At 40.6% G+C, this 17,956-nt stretch overlaps 2 protein-coding genes across 5 annotated transcripts in view; both read left to right on the top strand.

Moving 5' to 3' along the window:
• Positions 1-17,956, top strand: part of TTC23 (tetratricopeptide repeat domain 23) — a 191,218-nt gene that overhangs the window by 68,606 nt on the left and 104,656 nt on the right. For all 4 annotated transcript variants that reach the window (XM_040257022.1, XM_040257024.1, XM_040257025.1 and 1 more), the window contains one exon: positions 13,761-13,960. In XM_040257022.1, coding sequence (XP_040112956.1) covers positions 13,761-13,960 — 200 coding nt within the window. The remainder of the gene's footprint in view (positions 1-13,760; positions 13,961-17,956) is intronic.
• Positions 10,854-12,670, top strand: LOC120875263 (chromobox protein homolog 3). The gene has a single exon (XM_040257027.1). It carries the CDS (start codon positions 10,923-10,925, stop codon positions 11,472-11,474), a length of 552 nt encoding a protein of 183 aa, XP_040112961.1. The 5' UTR covers positions 10,854-10,922; the 3' UTR covers positions 11,475-12,670.

Here is a 17,956-nt window from a genome sequence, read left to right as displayed (position 1 = left end):
CCATTCATCTGCTGATGGACATCTAGGTTGCTTCCATGTCCTGGCTATTATAAACAGTGCTGCGATGAACATTGGGGTACACGTGTCTCTTTCAATTCTGGTTTCCTCAGTGTGTATGCCCAGCAGTGGGATTGCTGGGTTATAAGGCAGTTTTATTTCCAGTTTTTTAAGGAATCTCCACACTGTTCTGCATACTGGCTGTACTAGTTTGCATTCCCACCAACATTGTAAGAGGGTTCCCTTTTCTCCACATGCTCTCCAGCATTTATTGCTTGTAGACTTTTGGATAGCAGCCATTCTGACTGGCGTGAAATGGTTGTGAAACCACAACCTCATTGTGGTTTTGATTTGCATTTCTCTAATAATGAGTGATGTTGAGCATCTTTTCATGTGTGTGTTAGCCATCTGTATGGCTTCTTTGGAGAAATATCTGTAGTTCTTTGGCCCATTTTTTTTATTGGGTCGTTTATTTTTCTGGAATTGAGCTGCAGGAGTTGCTTATATGTTTTTGAGATTAATTTTTCATCAGTTGCTTCATTTGCTATTATTTTCTCCCATTCTGAAGACTGTCTTTTCACCTTGCTTATAGTTTCCTTTGTTGTGCAAAAGCTTTTAATTTTAATTAGGTCCCATTTATTTTTGCTTTTATTTGCAATATTCTGGGAGGTGGGTCATAGAGGATCCTGCTGTGATTTATGTCAGAGAATGTTTTGCCTATGTTTTCCTCTAGGAGTTTTATACTTTCTGGCCTTATGTTTAGATCTTTAATCCATTTTGAGTTTATCTTTGTGTATGCTATTAGAAAGTGTTCTAGTTTCATTTTTTTTACAAGTGGTTGACCAGTTTTCCCAGCACCACTTGTTAAAAAGATTGTCTTTTCTCCACTGTATATTCTTACCTCCTTTGTCAAAGATAAGGTGTCCATAGGTATGCGGATTTATCTCTGGGCTTTCTGTTTTGTTCCATTGATCTATATTTCTGTCTTTGTGCCAGTACCATACTGTCTTGATGACTGTGGCTTTGTAGTAGAGCCTGAAGTCAGGCAGCTTGATTCCTCCAGTTCCATTCTTCTTTCTCAAGATTGCTTTGGCTATTCGAGGTTTTTTTTTGTATTTCCATACAAATTGTGAAATTATTTTTTCTAGTTCTGCTAGCTTGATAGGAATTGCATTGAATCTATAGGTTGCTTTGGGTAGTATACTCATTTTCACTATATTGATTCTTCTGATCCATGAACACGATATATATCTTCATCTATTTGTGTCCTCTTTGATTTCTTTCACCAGTGTTTTATAGTTTTCTATATATAGGTCTTTTGTTTCTTTAGGTAGATATTCTTTTCATTGCAATGGTGAATGGAATTGTTTCCTTAATTTCTCTTTCTGTTTTCTCATTGTTAGTGTATAGGAATGCAAGGAATTTCTGTGTGTTGATTTTATATCCTGCAACTTTACTATATTCATTAATTAGCTCTAGTAATTTTCTGGTGGAGTCTTTAGGGTTTTCTATTTATAGAATCATGTCATCTGCAAACAGTGAGAGTTTTACTTTTCTTTTCCAGTCTGGATTCCTTTTATTTCTTTTTCTGCTCTGATTGCTGTGGCCAAAACTTCCAAAACTATGTTGAATAGTAGTGTGAGAGTGGGTACATTTGTCTTGTTCCTGACTTTAGGGGAAATGCTTTCAATTTTTCACCATTGAGGATAATGTTTGCTCTGGGTTTGTCATATATAGCTTTTATTATGTTGAAGTATGTTCCTTCTATTCCTGCTTTCTGGAGGGTTTTTATCATATAAGGATGTTGAATTCTGCCAAAGGCTTTCTCTGCATCTATTGAGATAATCATATGGTTTTCATTTTTCTATTTGTTTATGTGGTGTATTACATTGATTGATTTGCGGGTATTGATGAATCCTTGCATCCCTGGGATAAAGCCCACTTGGTCATGATGTATGATATTTTTAATATGTTGTTGGATTCTGTTTGCTAGAATTTTGTTAAGGATTTTTGCATCTATGTTCATTCAGTGATATTGATGTGTAGTTTTGTGTGTGTGTGTGTGTGGCATCTTTGTCTGGTTTTGGTATTAGGGTGATGGTCGCCTTATAGAATGAATTTGGAAGTTTACCTTCCTCTGCAATTTTTTGGAAGAGTTTGAGTAGGATAGGTGTTAGCTCTTCTCTGAATTTTTGGTAGAATTCAGCTGTAAAGCCGTCTGGTCCTGGGCTTTTGTTTGCTGGAAGATTTCTGGTTAGTTTCAATTTCCGTGCTTGTGATGGGTCTGTTAAGATTTTCTGTTTCTTCCTGGTTCAGTTTTGGAAAGTTCTACTTTTCACAGAATTTGCCCATTTCTTCCAAGTTGTCCATTTTATTGGCATATAGTTGCTGATAATAGTCTCTTAATATCCTTTGTATTTTTGTGTTGTCTATTGTGATCTCTCCATTTTCATTTCTAATTTTGTTGATTTGGTTTTTCTGCCTTTGTTTCTTGACAAGTCTGGCTAATGGTTTCTCAATTTTATTTAACTTCTCAAAGAACCAGCTTTTGGCTTTGTTGATTTTTGCTATGGTCTCTTTTGTTTCTTTTGCATGTATTTCTGCCCTAATTTTTAAGATTTCTTTCCTTCTACTAACCCTGGGGTTCTTCATTTCTTCTTTTTCTAGTTGCTGTAGGTGTAGAGTTAGGTTATTTATTTGACTTTTTTTCTTGTTTCTTGAGTTAAGCCTGTATTGCTATGAACCTTCCCCTTAGCACTGCTTTTACAGTGTCCCATAGGTTTGGGTTGTTGTGTTTTCATTTTCATTCATTTCTATGTATATTTTGATTTCTTTTTTTGATTTCTTCTGTGATTTGTTGGTTATTCAGCAGCGTGTTGTTCAGCTTCCATATGTTGGAATTTTTAATAGTTTTTCTCCTGTAATTGAGATCTAATCTTACTGCATTGTGGTCAGAAAAGATGCTTGGAATGATTTCAATTTTCTTTAATTTACCAAGGCTAGATTTATGGCCCAGGATGTGATCTATCCTAGAGAAGATTCCATGTGCACTTGAGAAAAACATGCAATTCATTGTTTTGGGGTGAAATGGCCTATAGATATCAATTAGGTCTAGCTGGTCTATTGTATCATTTAAAGTTTGTGTTTCCTTGTTAATTTTCTGTTTAGTTCATCTACCCATAGGTGTGAGTGGAGCATTAAAGTCTCCCACTATTATTGTGTTATTGTTAATTTCCCCTTTCATACTTGTTAGCATTCGTCTTACATATTGCGGTGCTCCTATGTTGGGTGCATATATATTTATAATTGTTATATCTTCTTCTTGGATTGATCGTTTGATCATTATGTAGTGTCCTTCTTTGTTTCTTTTCACAGCCTTTGTTTTAAAGTCTATTTTATCTGATATGAGTATTGCTACTCCTGCTTTCTTTTGGTCTCTATTTGCATGGAATATCTTTTTCCAGCCCTTCACCTTCAGTCTGTATGTGTCCCTTGTTTTGAGGTGGGTCTCTTGTAGACAACATATATAAGGGTCTTGTTTTTGTATCCATTCAGCCAGTCTTTGTCTTTTGGTTGGGGCATTCAACCCATTTACATTTAAGGTAATTATTGATAAGTATGATCCCATTGCCATTTACTTTATTGTTTTCCTGTCTAGAGAAGATCCTTTAGCATTTGTTGGAGAGCTGGTTTGGTGGTGCTGAATTCTCTCAGCTTTTGCTTGTCTGTAAAGCTTTTGATTTCTCCTTCATATTTGAATGAGCTCCTTGCTGGGTGCAGTAATCTGGGCTGTAGGTTATTTTCTTTCATCACTTTAAGTATGTCTTCCCATTCCCTTCTGACCTGAAGAGTTTCTATGGAAAGATCAGCTGTTATCCTTATGGGAATCCCCTTATTTGTTGTTTTTCCCTTGCTGCTTTTAATATTTGTTCTTTGTATTTGGTCTTTGTTAATTTGATTAATATGTGTCTTGGGGTGTTCTGTCTTGGGTTTATCCTGTTTGGGACTCTCTGGGTTTCTTGGACTTGGGTGACTATTTCCTTCCCCATTTTAGGGAAGTTTTCAACTATTATCTCCTCAAGTATTTTCTCATGGTCTTTCTTTTTGTCCTCTTCTTCTGGGACTCCTGTGATTCCAATCTTGGGGCATTTAACATTGTCCCAGAGGTCTCTGAGGTTGTCCTCATTTCTTTTTTTTCTTTTTTTCCTCTCTGCTTCATTTATTCCTACCATTCTATCTTTACCTCACTTATCCTATCTTCTGCCTCTGTTTTCCACTGTTGGTTCCATCCATAGTGTTTTTTATCTCATTTATTGCATCATTCATTATATATTGACTCTTTTTTATTTCTTCTAGGTCCTTATTAAACATTTCTTGCATCTTCTTGATCCTTGTCTCCAGGCTATTTATCTGTAACTTCATTTTGTTTTCAAGATTTTGGATCATTTTTACTATCATTAGTCAGAATTCTTTATCAGGTAGATTCCCTATCTTGTCCTCTTTTGTTTGGTTTGGTGGGCATTTATTCTGTTGTTTTACCTGCTGGGTATTTCTCTGCCTTTTCATCTTGTTTATATTGCTGCGTTTGGGGTGGCCTTTCCATATTCTGGTAGTTTGTGGTAGGTACCTCTTTATTGTGGAGTTTCCTCACTGTGGATGAAGTTGGACAGGTGGCTTGTCAAAGTTTCTTGCTTACGGAAGCTTGTGTCAGTGTTCTGGTGGGTGAGGCTGAATTTCTTCTCTCTGGAGTGCACTGAAGTGTCCAGTAATGAGTTTTGAGATGTCATTGTGTTTGGTGTGACTTTGGGCAGCCTGTGTATTGAAGCTCAGGGCTATGTCCCTGTGTTGTTGGAAAATTTGCATGGTATGTCTTGCTCTGGACCTTGTTGGCCCTTGGGTGGTGCTTGGTTTCAGTGTAGGTATGGAGGTATTTGGTGAGCTCCTATCGATTAATGTTCCCTGGAGTCAGGAGTTCTCTGGTGTTCTCAGGATTTGAACTTAAGCCTCGTGCCTCTCGTTTTCAGTTTTATTCTTACAGTAGCCTCAAGATTTCTCCATCTATACAGCACCAATGATAAAACATCTATGTTAATGATGAAAAGTTTCTCCACAGTGTGGGACACCCCAAGAGGTACACAGAGTTACATAGAGAAGAGGGAGGAGGGAGACAGAGGTGACCAGGAGGAGAAGAGGGGGAATCAAAAGAGGAGAGAGCAGGCTAGCCAGTAATCACTTCCCTATGTGCTCTCCGCAGTCTGGACCACTCAGAGATGTTCACAGATTTACACAGAGAAGAGAAGAGGGAGGAAGGAGACAGAGGTGACCAGGTGGATAAAGCAGGGGAATCAAAAGGAGAGACAGATCCAGCCAGTAATCAGTCCCCTAAGCGTTCTCCACAGCCCGGAACACACAAAGAGATTCACAGAGTTGGGTAGAGAAGAGAAGGGGGAGGGAGGAGATAGAGGCGACCTGGTAGAGAAAAAGGAGAGTCCAAAGGGGGAGAGAGCAATCCAGCCAGTAATCTCGCTCCCAAGTAAAAATGGGTACTGAAGATTAGGTTCTTAAAGGTACAAAATTGATAACAAATACCAAAAGCAAAGATTAAAAATCTAGAGTAGAGGTTAGAGTCTCAGAAATACAATACTAAAGGAAAAAGTAAAGTCACAAAAATTATAAAATATATATATATGAAGTTTGCTTTAAAAATTGGGGTTTTTTTGCAAAGTAATAGTAGGCTATAAAAATGAAAAAGGAGTAATAGAGGACTTAAAAATAAAAAAAAATTATTAAAAAATGATAATAGTAAAAATATATCTAGGACTTTCTCTGGTATTGTTGTGGACTGTGTGGGATCAGTTCATTTTCAGATAGTTCCTTGATCTGGCTTACACTTCTCAAGATCTATAGGCCCCTTCCTATGTAGTCGGTACTAACTGCAGGGTTTTAATCTATTGCACCTGTCACTTCCAAAGCAGTTCCCTCTGTTTATTGTAGCTTCTTCTGTTTGCTGGACTCTTCAGTGTCTAATTTCTGACACAAGGGGGCGGTGGTGGTCACTTTTTTAGGGTCACTTGTTCAATCGTGCTGTGGGGAGGGAGGAACACTACAAACAAATATCACTGGCGTTTGTGGGGAGTGCTCCCAGTGTCTCAGCCTCACTGGGTTTGCCCCTGCTCATGGGGTGTGTTCTTTCCCAGTCTGCACTGCTCAGGCTCTAGGTTGCTCTGCCAGGAACTGTCTGAGGCGGGCCCTGGGTGGAGCGCACTTCCCAGGTCTAAGCCGTTCAGGTTCAGGTTCTCGGGTACTCCATAAAGGCGCACACTTGAATGGGGCTGCGTTTTGTGCCCTTCCCCAGTCCAAGCAGCTCAGATGACCAGGCGCTTGGCAAGCACGGTCGCTGATACTTATCGCCTCCCCCATCCCTGCCATTCTGTTTTATGGGTGTACAACCGGCACGCCTTTGCAGGTGTGCCGTGTGTCTCTTCTAGGGAGCTGATCTCTGGCTGCGACCCTCCTGGCAGATGTCAACCGTCCAGAATCCCAAGGAGTCTTGGTTAGCAAGGAAGCCTGCCTGCAGTTTGTTAGATGATGCCTCTCTGAGGCCGCTATTGCCCCCTTCCAGTTCTGGCTGCCCTCGCGTGCCTGTCTCCCGCGGGGGTTGGGCCAGTCTGCAGCCAGCTAGCTCTGCTCAGTCCTTTGTTCTGTGAGCAGGCCTGATGGTGTCTTAGGACTTTTTGCAGGATAGCTATCCCACAGTCTGGGTTGCTATCTCTTAGTTCCCTCAGATTGCCCTTGGGGCATTCGGGTCCGGTCCTTACCCTTAGCAATGCAGCCAGTGCCTCCCTGTCCTGCCCCTGCTTGCTAGTGGCAGATGCAAGCATCTGCACTGCTTCTCTGCTGGTAGTTGCCTTTAGGCATGTAATCTGTGGGTTTTAATTTATTTTTCCTCCCAGTTATGTTGCCCTCTGAGGTTCCAAGGCTCACCACACATTCGCCAGTGAGAGTGTTTCCTGGCGTTTGGAAACTTCTTTCTTTTTTAAGACTCCCTTCCCAGGACGGATCTCTGTCCCTACCTCTTTTGTCTCTCTTTTTATCTTTTATATTTTTTCCTACTTTCTTTTGAAGTTAATGGGCTGCCTTTCTGGGTGCCTGATGTCCTCTGCCAGCATTCAGAAGTTGTATTGTGGAATTTGCTCAGCGTTCAAATGTTCTTTCGATGAATTTGTGGGGGAGAAAGTGGTCTCCCCGTCCTATTTCTCCACCATCTTAGGACTACCCTCTCATCATCTTTTAAAAAATACTAATATTTTCTTTTTCCTGACCACTTTTAAGATTCTCTCTTTATCATGGTTTTGAGCAGTTTGGTTACAATGTGCTTTGGTGTCTTCTTCTGTCTGTTTCCTGTGTTTAGTGTCCATTTAGCTCCTGAAATCTCTGACTTTTTACTTTTCCTTAAATTTGGAAAAATTTTGGCCACCATTTCTTCAAACACTTTTTCTGTCCCCTCTGCAATCCACTTTTCTTTAGGGATTGAAATTACATATATATTAGGCAAGTTGAAGTTCTTTCACAGCTCACTGGTTTTTTAAGATGGTTTCTATCACTACATCTGCAAGTTCATGCATCTTTTCATCTGTAATATCTGATCTTCCATTAATCTCATCTAGTATATTTTCATCTCACATATAAGTTTCATGTTGAGAAGTTCAATTTGCCTTTTTATATTCCATGTCTCTAGTTAACTTTTTAAACATAGTTAACATTTTAAACATACGGAATACAATTATATAACCCTTAATATTCTTCTCTGCTAATTTAATATCTCGGTCAGTTTTGACTGATTAGTCTTCTCACTATGGGCTGTTTTCTTGCCTATTTGCATGCCTGGTGATCTTTGTTTGGATGTTAAAATTTATTAATTTCAACCTGTTGAGTGCTGGCTGTTTTTGTATTCCTATCAACACACTTGAATTTTGCCCTCTGATACAGTTACTTGGAAACAGTTTTATCCTTTTAGGTCTTACTTTCCTGGTTTGTTATGTGGATCTAAGCAGAGCTCACCCAAGGGCTAATTATTCTCCACTACTGATTATTATACTAGTTATTCTCCACTACTTCCTTGTGGCTCAGATGTAATGTGGGAGACACAGGTTTGATCCCTGGGTCGGGAAGATCCCCTGGAGAAGGAATGGCAACCCACTCCAATATTCTTAGATCTTCTCTGGTGATTCAGACAGTAAAGAATCTGCCTGCAATGCGGGAGACCCAGGTTTGATCCCTACATCAGGAAGATCCTCTGGAGAAGGGAATGGCTACTCACTCCAGTATTCTTGCCTAGAGAATTACAAGGACAGAGGAGCCCCAACCAGTGACGCTGAAAAAGCTGAAGTTGAACGGTTTTATGAAGACCTACAAGACCTTTTAGAACTAACACCCAAAAAAGATGTCCTTCTCATTATAGGGGACTGGAATGCAAAAGTAGGAAGTCAAGAAACACCTGGAGTAACAGGCAAATTTGTCCTTGGAATGCGGAATGAAGCAGGGCAAAGACTAATAGAGTTTTGCCAAGAAAATGCACTGGTCATAGCAAACACCCTCTTCCAACCACACAAGAGAAGACTCTACACATGGACATCACCAGATGGTCAACACCGAAATCAGATTGATTCTATTCTTTGCAGCCAAAGATGGAGAAGCTCTATACAGTCAACAAAAACAAGACCAGGAGCTGACTGTGGCTCAGATCATGAACTCCTTATTACCAAATTCAGACTCAAATTGAAGAAAGTAGGGAAAACCGCTAGACCATTCAGGTATGACCTAAATCAAATCCCTTATGATTATACGGTGGAAGTGAGAAATAGATTTAAGGGACTAGATCTGATAGATAGAGTGCCTGATAAACTATGGACTGAGGTTCGTGACATTGTACAGGAGACAGGGATCAAGACCATGCCCATGGAAAACAAATGCAAAAAAGCAAAATGGCTGTCTGGGGAGGCCTTACAAATAGCTGGGAAGAGAAGAGAGGTGAAAAGCAAAGGAGAAGAGGAAAGATATAAGCATCTGAATGCAGAGTTCCAAAGAACAGCAAGAAGAGATAAGAAAGCCTTCTTCAGCGATCAATGCAAAGAAATAGAGGAAAACAACAGAATGGGAAAGACTAGAGATCTCTTTAAGAAAATTAGAGATACCAAGGGAACATTTCATGCAAGGATGGGCTCGATAAAGGACAGAAATGGTATGGACCTAACAGAAGCAAAAGATATTAAGAAGAGGTGGCAAGAATACATGGAAGAACTGTACAAAAAAGAATTTCACGACCCAGATAATCATGATAATGTGATCACTAATCTAGAGCCAGATATGTTGGAAAGTGAAGTCAAGTGGGCCTTAGAAAGCATCACTACAAACAAAGCTAGTGGAGGTGATAGAATTCCAGTTGAGCTGTTTCAAATCCTGAAAGATGATGCTGTGAAAGTGCTGCACTCAATATGCTGGCAAATTTGGAAAACTCAGTAGTGGCCACAGGACTGGAAAAGGTCAGTTTTCATTCCAATTCCAAAGAACGGCAATGCCAAAGAATGCTCAAACTACCACACAATTGCACTCATCTCACATGCTAGTAAAGTAATGCTCAAAATTCTCCAAGCCAGGCTTCAGCAATACGTGAACCATGAACTCCCTGATGTTCAAGCTGGTTTTAGAAAAGGCAGAGGAACCAGAGATCAAATTGCCAACATCTGCTGGATCATGGAAAAAGCAAGAGAGTTCCAGAAAAACATCTATTTCTTCTTTATTGACTATGCCAAAGCCTTCGACTGTGTGGATCACAATAAACTGTGGAAAATTCTGAAAGAGATGGGAATACCACACCACCTAACCTGCCTCTTGAGAAATCTGTATGCAGGTCAGGAAGCAACAGTTAGAATTGGACATGGAACAACAGACTGGTTCCAAATAGGAAAAGGAGTACATCAAGGCTGTATATTGTCACCCTGCTTATTTAACTTATATGCAGAGTACATCATGAGAAACGCTAGACTGGAAGAAACACAAGCTGGAATCAAGACTGCCGGGAGAAAGATCAATAACCTCAGATATGCAGGTGACACCACCCTTATGGCAGAAAGTGAAGAGGAACTAAAAAGCCTCTTGATGAAAGTGAAAGAGGAGAGTGAAAAAGTTGGCTTAAAGCTCAACATTCAGAAAAGGAAGATCATGGCATCCAGTCCCATCACTTCATGGGAAATAGATGGGGAAACAGTGGAAACAGTGTCAGACTTTATTTTTTTTGGCTCCAAAATCACTGCAGATGGTGATTGCAGCCATGAAATTAAAAGACGCTTGCTCCTTGGAAGGAAAGTTATGACCAACCTAGATAGTATATTGAAAAGCAGAGACATTACTTTGCCAACTAAGGTCCATCTAGTCAAGGCTATGGTTTTTCCTGTGGTCATGTATGGATGTGAGATTGGACTGTGAAGAAGGCTGAGCGCCGAAGAATTGATGCTTTTGAACTGTGATGTTGGAGAAGACTCTTGAGAGTCCCTTGGACTGCAAGGAGATCCAACCAGTCCATTCTGAAGGAGATCAACCCTGGGATTTCTTTGGAAGGAATGATGCTAAAGCTGAAACTCCAGTACTTTGGCCACCTCATGAGAAGAGTTGACTCATTGGAAAAGACTCTGATGCTGGGAGGGATTGGAGGCAGGAGGAGAAGGGGACGACCGAGGATGAGATGGCTGGATGGCATCACAGACTCGATGGACATGAGTCTGAGTGAACTCCAGGAGATGGTGATGGACAGGGAGGCCTGGCGTGCTGCGATTCACGGGGTCGCAAAGAGTCGGACACGAGGCAGACCCGGGACCCGGAGGAGCTCAGAGGCGGTGAATAATAGCTCTTCAAGTCTGCAATAAAAAATGGCCTCCAATAAAACTACATTGCAAAAAATGGGAAAGAAGCAAAACGGAAAGAGTAAAAAAGTCGAAGAGGCAGAACCTGAAGAATTTGTAGTAGAAAAGGTGCTGGACCGCCGTGTAGTGAACGGGAAGGTGGAGTATTTCCTGAAGTGGAAGGGATTTACAGACGCAGACAATACTTGGGAACCTGAAGAAAATTTAGATTGTCCAGAGTTAATTGAAGCATTTCTTAATTCTCAAAAAGCTGGTAAAGAAAAAGATGGAACAAAAAGAAAATCTTTGTCTGACAGTGAATCTGATGATAGCAAATCAAAGAAGAAAAGAGATGCTGCTGATAAACCAAGAGGTTTTGCCAGAGGTCTTGATCCAGAACGAATAATTGGTGCCACAGACAGCAGTGGAGAATTAATGTTCCTCATGAAATGGAAAGATTCTGATGAGGCGGACTTGGTACTGGCAAAAGAGGCAAATATGAAGTGTCCTCAAATTGTAATTGCTTTTTATGAAGAGAGGCTAACTTGGCATTCTTGTCCGGAAGATGAGGCTCAATAATTGTTTGCATTGCCTTTTATATATATTTATATATATATATAAAACGTGGGTCTTGGTTTTTTGATTTATTAGTGTGAAGAAATAACTACATTCTAATGAAAATCAGGTTTGATACGTTTGTTTTGAAGTAATATTGGGGAAGTTACATTGGGTTTTTTGTTTTTTTCCATCTGTAGCACTGGTTACTTTGAACAAATAAAAGCTTTCTGTAGTTGCCTCCTTCAGTAGGAAAGAATTTGATACCATGGTATATTATTTCCTCAGCATTAGAGAACAGTTCTTCTAAATGTTGGAGGAAATCTTCATAGTCATTACTCAATCAGAATTTAGAATTTGCATTTAACTCATATATGCCTGAGGACCATTCTAAGTTTTTTATATGTGTATACATAAAAGACATATGTAAATTGTTTGGGAGTTAATTTTTTGTTGTGGTTTTTGTTTTGGTAAATATATTTAAACAACAGCCTTTGATAACCATGGATAAGCCCATGTTCTGGAATTACATCATTTTGAGCAATATAAGAAATGACTTCAACTTAGATAAAAATTTAAGTCTTAACCTTTCAAATTAAATAATTTTGCAATTAATTAGATAAATTAAGGAGTTTAAATTGGGTAATTTTTTAAAGCATCCCTATCAGAATCTGCATATAAATGCAGTTTTATATGCAGAAACCCTGGAAGGAAAATTTTTATCACTATCAACAACCTTCCCAACCAAATGAAAAAAGTAGAAAAATTCTAGTATGTTTTAATATAGCAAAGCAAAACTTAGTTAAATGGACACTTGATGGTTCCTTTTGGTGAACCATTGTTTTACAAGAAATTGAAGTCTCTGTGCTATATTTAGGAAATGTTGTGATACATGGGATGTCTCAGATTTGTTCATGGAAACCTAATCAGATAGTTTAAAAATATTGGCAGTTTATGATCTACAGGAATAAATGAGTGAACAAACTTTTCTAATTATGCTTGACCTACATGTTTTTTCAGACTTGACTCCGATCCATTCCTTACACAAAGGCTCAATTTTCTCAGTATTTTGGGTTACTAGTTCAGCAGAAGCCAATAAAAACAATAACTTTGTAGTAATCAGAATGTTATTCAACTGTATATTGTTTACTTTATTGTAAATACTGGTGAACAGTGGTCAATAAATAGTTTTATATTCCTTTAAAAAAAAAAAAAAAAAAGAGTCGGACACGACTGAGCGACTGAACTGACTGAACTGAGGAGACAGTCCAAAAGAGTCAGACATAACTGAGTGACTAACACACCGATAAAAACTTTCTGAATACTTTACCCTCTGCCTCATGAATTATGAGTTTTTCCAGTCTGGTCAGTGGGAACAGGCGCTGCCAGCCTTGGTGAATGCCAGATACTTCGTTTCAATATTCTTAGAGGAATCTTTCTCCAGACTCAAGTAGTTTTCTTATATACATGCTATCACTATTCGCCCCCCTTTCTTGAGGATGCTAATCTCTGGGGTCTTCTCTGTGCAGCTCTATCCTCTCTAATAATCTGTTCTGTGCATTACAGCTTCCTTGGTCTCCCCAGATGCTCAGCTCTATTTCCTCAACTCAGTCCACAGGGTAACTTCTGGGTTACCCTACATGATCCAGAAACTTTTTCAAAGCAATCAGCTGGGGCAATCAAGCATCTCACTGTTTCATTTTTCCATTTCTCGTGTCTCATGTCCTGTCTTTTGACCACCATTGTTTCATACCCTTTTTGCCTATGGTTGTTTCATTGTTGTTTGGTAGGTTTTTTGTTGATTGGTTGGTTACTTAAGGCAAGAGGATAAATCTTATCCCTCCATCTTAGCTGGAAGTTCAAGTTTAACATGTCACTTTTTTCCCATTTCAAAGTCACCTGGGGTTCAACAGATCTAATCTGAGCTCTTTGAGAGTTGATTCGTACTGATATATATAGAGAGAGACATATATAGAGAGAGACATATATATAGAGAGAGACATATATATGTCATATATAATATATAAAATACATCAGTATGTATGTATATAAACATACATATATATACACATATGATACATACCTAGGACAAAGAATGTTTGATTTAGTTAAAACTTGAAATCCATCTGAAAGAAGTTAGTACTAGCCACTAGGAGCTTTTTGGATAGATGCTACTTTTTTCAAAGAAGCGATGGGTATAGTGTTGAAATTTTCTTAAATTCTAGCCTCAATTTCTAGGAAAAATATGTATTTCTAAAAGTAATGGTAGAAATTATCATTAATACTTTTGTTTTCTTATTTAAAAATTAGAGGGTAATGTATATAAAAGTATGCAAGAATCACAGGAAACTCACATATCCAACCACCTGGATGAAATTGTTGCTGCCATCAGCATAACACCTAGAAAGAAACTGCAAAACCAGCTGCTTCAGAGAGCACTGTTCCAGCCTCCTCGGGAGAAACTCCACCTCTCTGAAGAGAAAGCAAAGTCCTATGCCAGCAGTCATGAGGTAAGGAACCTTTCTTTTTATACCTGTACCCTGGTCACTGAGGAGTAGGATACTTCAGGTTGCATTCCTACTCTGAGGAGTTTGGCACAAGAGACAATGTGTGGCAGTGCCTTTTCATAGTGTGAGTGATATAGTGCCTCAGGGCACAGTCAACATGTTGTTTGCTGAATGAGTGCACAAAGGAACAAAGGAGTCTGCCCTGACTTTTGACAAGCGTATACTAGACTAACTGGTTGTGGCTTTGACCTGCTAAAGTGGTTTCGCATGAGTCAGTAAGTATTTCTTGAGCTCCTCCTGTGTGCCAGGTCTCAGCAGTGGAACACAGCACAAAGCAGATGAAGCTTCTACTCTCGAGGAGCTTGTATTTCTTAAATTCTTAATCTGTTCTCTGCATACTTCTTTACCGTCTCTCTTCAGGGTTTTATTCATTTACTCATTCATTCAATATGTATTTCTCTACTACCTCTTATGTTCAGTTCAGTTCAGTCACTCAGTCATGCCCGACTCTGCAACCCCATGGACTGCAGCACACCAGGCCTCCCTGTCCATCACCAACTCCCAGAGTTTACTCAAACTCATGTCCATTGAGTCGGTAATGCCATCCAACCATCTCATTCTCTGTTGTCCCCTTCTCCTCCCACCTTCAATATTTCCCAGCATCAGGGTCTTTTCCAATGAGTCAGCTCTTCACATCAGGTGGCCAAAGTATTGGAGTTTCAGCTTCAACATGTGCTGGGTCCTAATTTGTCCATTTATTTATTTCACAAAGATTTACTATGTACCCAGTGTGTACCAGGCTTCTCTGATAGCTCAGTTGGTAAAGACTCTGCCTACAATGCAGGAGACCTTGGTTGGATTCCTGGGTCAGGAAAATCCACTAGAGAAGGGATAGGCTACCCACTCCAGGATTCTTGGGCTTCTCTTGTGGCTCGGCTGGTAAAGAATCTGCCTCCAATGAGGGAGACCTGGGTTTGACCCGTGCATTGGGAAGATTCCTTGGAGAAGGGAAAGCCTACCCACTCCAGTATTCTGGCCTGGAGAATTTCATGGACTGACTGTATAGTCCATAGGTTGGCAAGGACTCAGACATGACTAAGCGACTTTCACGTCACTTCTAATGTGTACCAGGTGCTGTGCAGGGGCTCGGGGCATGAATGGGAAAGCTATAACCTCTGTCTCAGAGGATCTCATGGCCTGGTTGGGAAGGTAGCTAACTAATGATGGTCAGCATAAGTTCTGTGACAGACATAAGCTCAGGTGATACAGATGCAAAACCTGGGGTTGGGGGTGGGGAGGTGTGAGCAGTGAGCCTAGAGTTAGAGGAGCAACAGCACCCGAGGCATGCTCTGCGGATGGGAGCTACTTGGACTGCACTGGTAACAGTGCTTAGGTAGGAGACAGGGCCCGGTAGGACAGGGGACAGTAGTGTTTTGAGTGGAGGTGGCAGATGGGTGAGAGTCAATGGTCTGAGGGCGCACAGCCTGTTTGGTAACATACATGGAACTATCTGGGAAGCAGGCTTTAGTTATACAGGGAAGGAACTGAGGTTGCATTACGGACCACAGCTGGGGCCCAGAGAGTGTTCGGGGCCCAGAGAGTGTTCATCACCCAGAAAAAGTTTACACTTTCTCTTCAGGGTGCTGGAAACTATCACAGGATTATAAGCCGGAAAGGTCCATGAGCAAGTCTGAGTTTTTGGAATGATAACTCAGACCTCAGATACCTGAATAGAGGAGGAAGAGGAGGGACGTAAATTGGAGGAGGAGGGCCTGTTCAGAGGGCGTTTGCAATACTCCTGGCAAGGAATTATGAGGGCCTAAAATATGGCAGAGACTGTTCAGTTCAGTTCAGTTGCTCAGTCGTGTCTGACTCTGTGACCCCATGAATCACAGCACGCCAGGCCTCCCTGTCCATCACCAACTCCCGGAGTTTACCCAAACTCATGTCCATCAAGTTGGAGATGCCATCCAGCCATCTCATCCTGTCTTCCCCTTCTCCTCCTGCCCCCAATCCCTCCCAGTATCAGAGTCTTTTCCAATGAGTCAACTCTTCGCATGAAGTGGCTGAAGTATTGGAGTTTCACCGTCAGCATCAGTCCTTCTAATGAACACCCAGGACTGATCTCCTTTAGGATGGACTGGTTGGATCTCCTTGCAGTCCAAGGGACTCACTCTCAAGAGTCTTCTCCAACACCACAGTTCAAAAGCATCAATCTTTCAGCACTCGGCTTTCTTCACAGTCCAACTCTCACATCCATACATGACCACTGGAAAACCATAGCCTTGACTAGATGGACCTTTGTTGGCAAAATAATGTCTCTGCTTTTTAATATGCTGTCTAGGTTGGTCATAACTTTCCTTCCAAGGAGCAAGCGTCTTTTAATTTCATGGCTGCAATCACCATCTGCAGTGATTTTGGAGCCAAAAAAAAAAATAAAGTCTGACACTGTTTCCACTATTTCCCCATCTATTTCCCATGAAGTGATGGGACCAGATGCCATGATCTTCGTTTTCTGAATGTTGAATTTTAAGCCAACTTTTTTTACTCTCCTCTTTCACTTTCATCAAGAGGCTTTTTAGTTCCTCTTCACTTTCTGCCATAAGGGTGGTGTCATCTGCATATCTGAGGTTATTGATATTTCTCCTGGCAGTCTTGATTCCAGCTTGTGCTTCTTCCAGCCTAGCGTTTCTTATGATATATTCTGCATAGAAGTTAAATAAGCAGGGTGACAATATACAGCCTTGATGTACTCCTTTTCCTATTTGGAACCAGTCTGTTGTTCCATGTCCAGTTCTAACTATTTCTTCCTGACCTGCATATAGGTTTCTCAGGAGGCAAGTCAGGTGGTGTGGTATTCCCATCTCTTTCAGAATTTTCCACAGTTTATTGTGATCCACACAGTCAAAGGCTTTGTCATAGTCAATAAAGCAGAAATAGATGTTTTTCTAGAACTCTGTTTCTTTCTCCATGATCCAGCAGATGTTGGCAATTTGATCTCTGGTTCCTCTTCCTTTTCTAAAACCAGCTTGAACATCTGGAAGTTCATGATTCATGTATTGCTAAAGCCTGGCTTGGAGAGTTTTGAGCATTACTTTACTAGTGTGTGAGATAAGTGCCATTGTGCAGTAGTTTGAGCATTCTTTGGCAGAGGCAGTAGAAATACTGAAATCTTTTGATAAGAATTAGCAAATATGAATCGGTGAAACTTGGTAACAAAGGGGGCATAGGAGGTAGAGAGACAAGATTGAGCCCAAGAGGGTATATACAATCCTGACTTAGGTTTCAGCCAGGTTGGGGGACCAGGGACTTGTCAGTCCCCTTTGTTACTGTTGTGAATACAGGAAGAAGAGCCAGGGGAGAGAAGGTGTGAATTTGGTCCTGATATTCATTACGCACCAGATGTTCTCTAGTAATACTATGTGCCAGTCTGTGTGCTACATAGGTCTCAGCTGGCAGCCTGCTCCCCAGAATTATGCAAGAGAATCAAGCCCTAGTGCCCAAAGGCATTTGGTGTATGTGAAGGATCAACTTCTCTTCTATGTATTTAAAATGCTTGTTGTTATTTAGTTGCTAAGTAATGTGCAACTCTTTTGAGTTGGCAAGAATTTCTGAGGCAAGAATACTGGGTTGCAATTTCCTTCTCCATAGGATCTTACCTAGCTGGGATCAAACCCACATGTCCTGCATCAGCAGGCAGGTTCTTTACCACTAAGCCACCAGGGAAGCCCATCTAGAATGGTGCCAAATCATTTCCTGTGATGCGAAGTTCAGATGAACGCTTGGATTCAGTGGTGAACAGGACAGACAGCTGCATGCCCCCATGCTGCTCAGGAGCAGTCAACTTTGTAAATAACTAGCTAACCAGAGATTGTGCCAAGTGCTCTGGAGGAAATACAGTGGGCCTGTCTTAGGTAAGGGAGGGTCTCTGTGAGGAGGTGACATCTGAGCTGACACCTGAAGGAGAGAAGGATCCAGCACAGAGGAGCTGAGGGAACA

Source organism: Oryx dammah, unplaced genomic scaffold, assembly GCF_014754425.2.
Source record: "Oryx dammah isolate SB20612 unplaced genomic scaffold, SCBI_Odam_1.1 HiC_scaffold_16, whole genome shotgun sequence".
NCBI lineage: Eukaryota > Metazoa > Chordata > Mammalia > Artiodactyla > Bovidae > Oryx > Oryx dammah.
The sequence above is the reverse complement of the archived record's forward strand: the minus strand, read 5'-3'. Positions and strand labels throughout refer to the sequence as shown.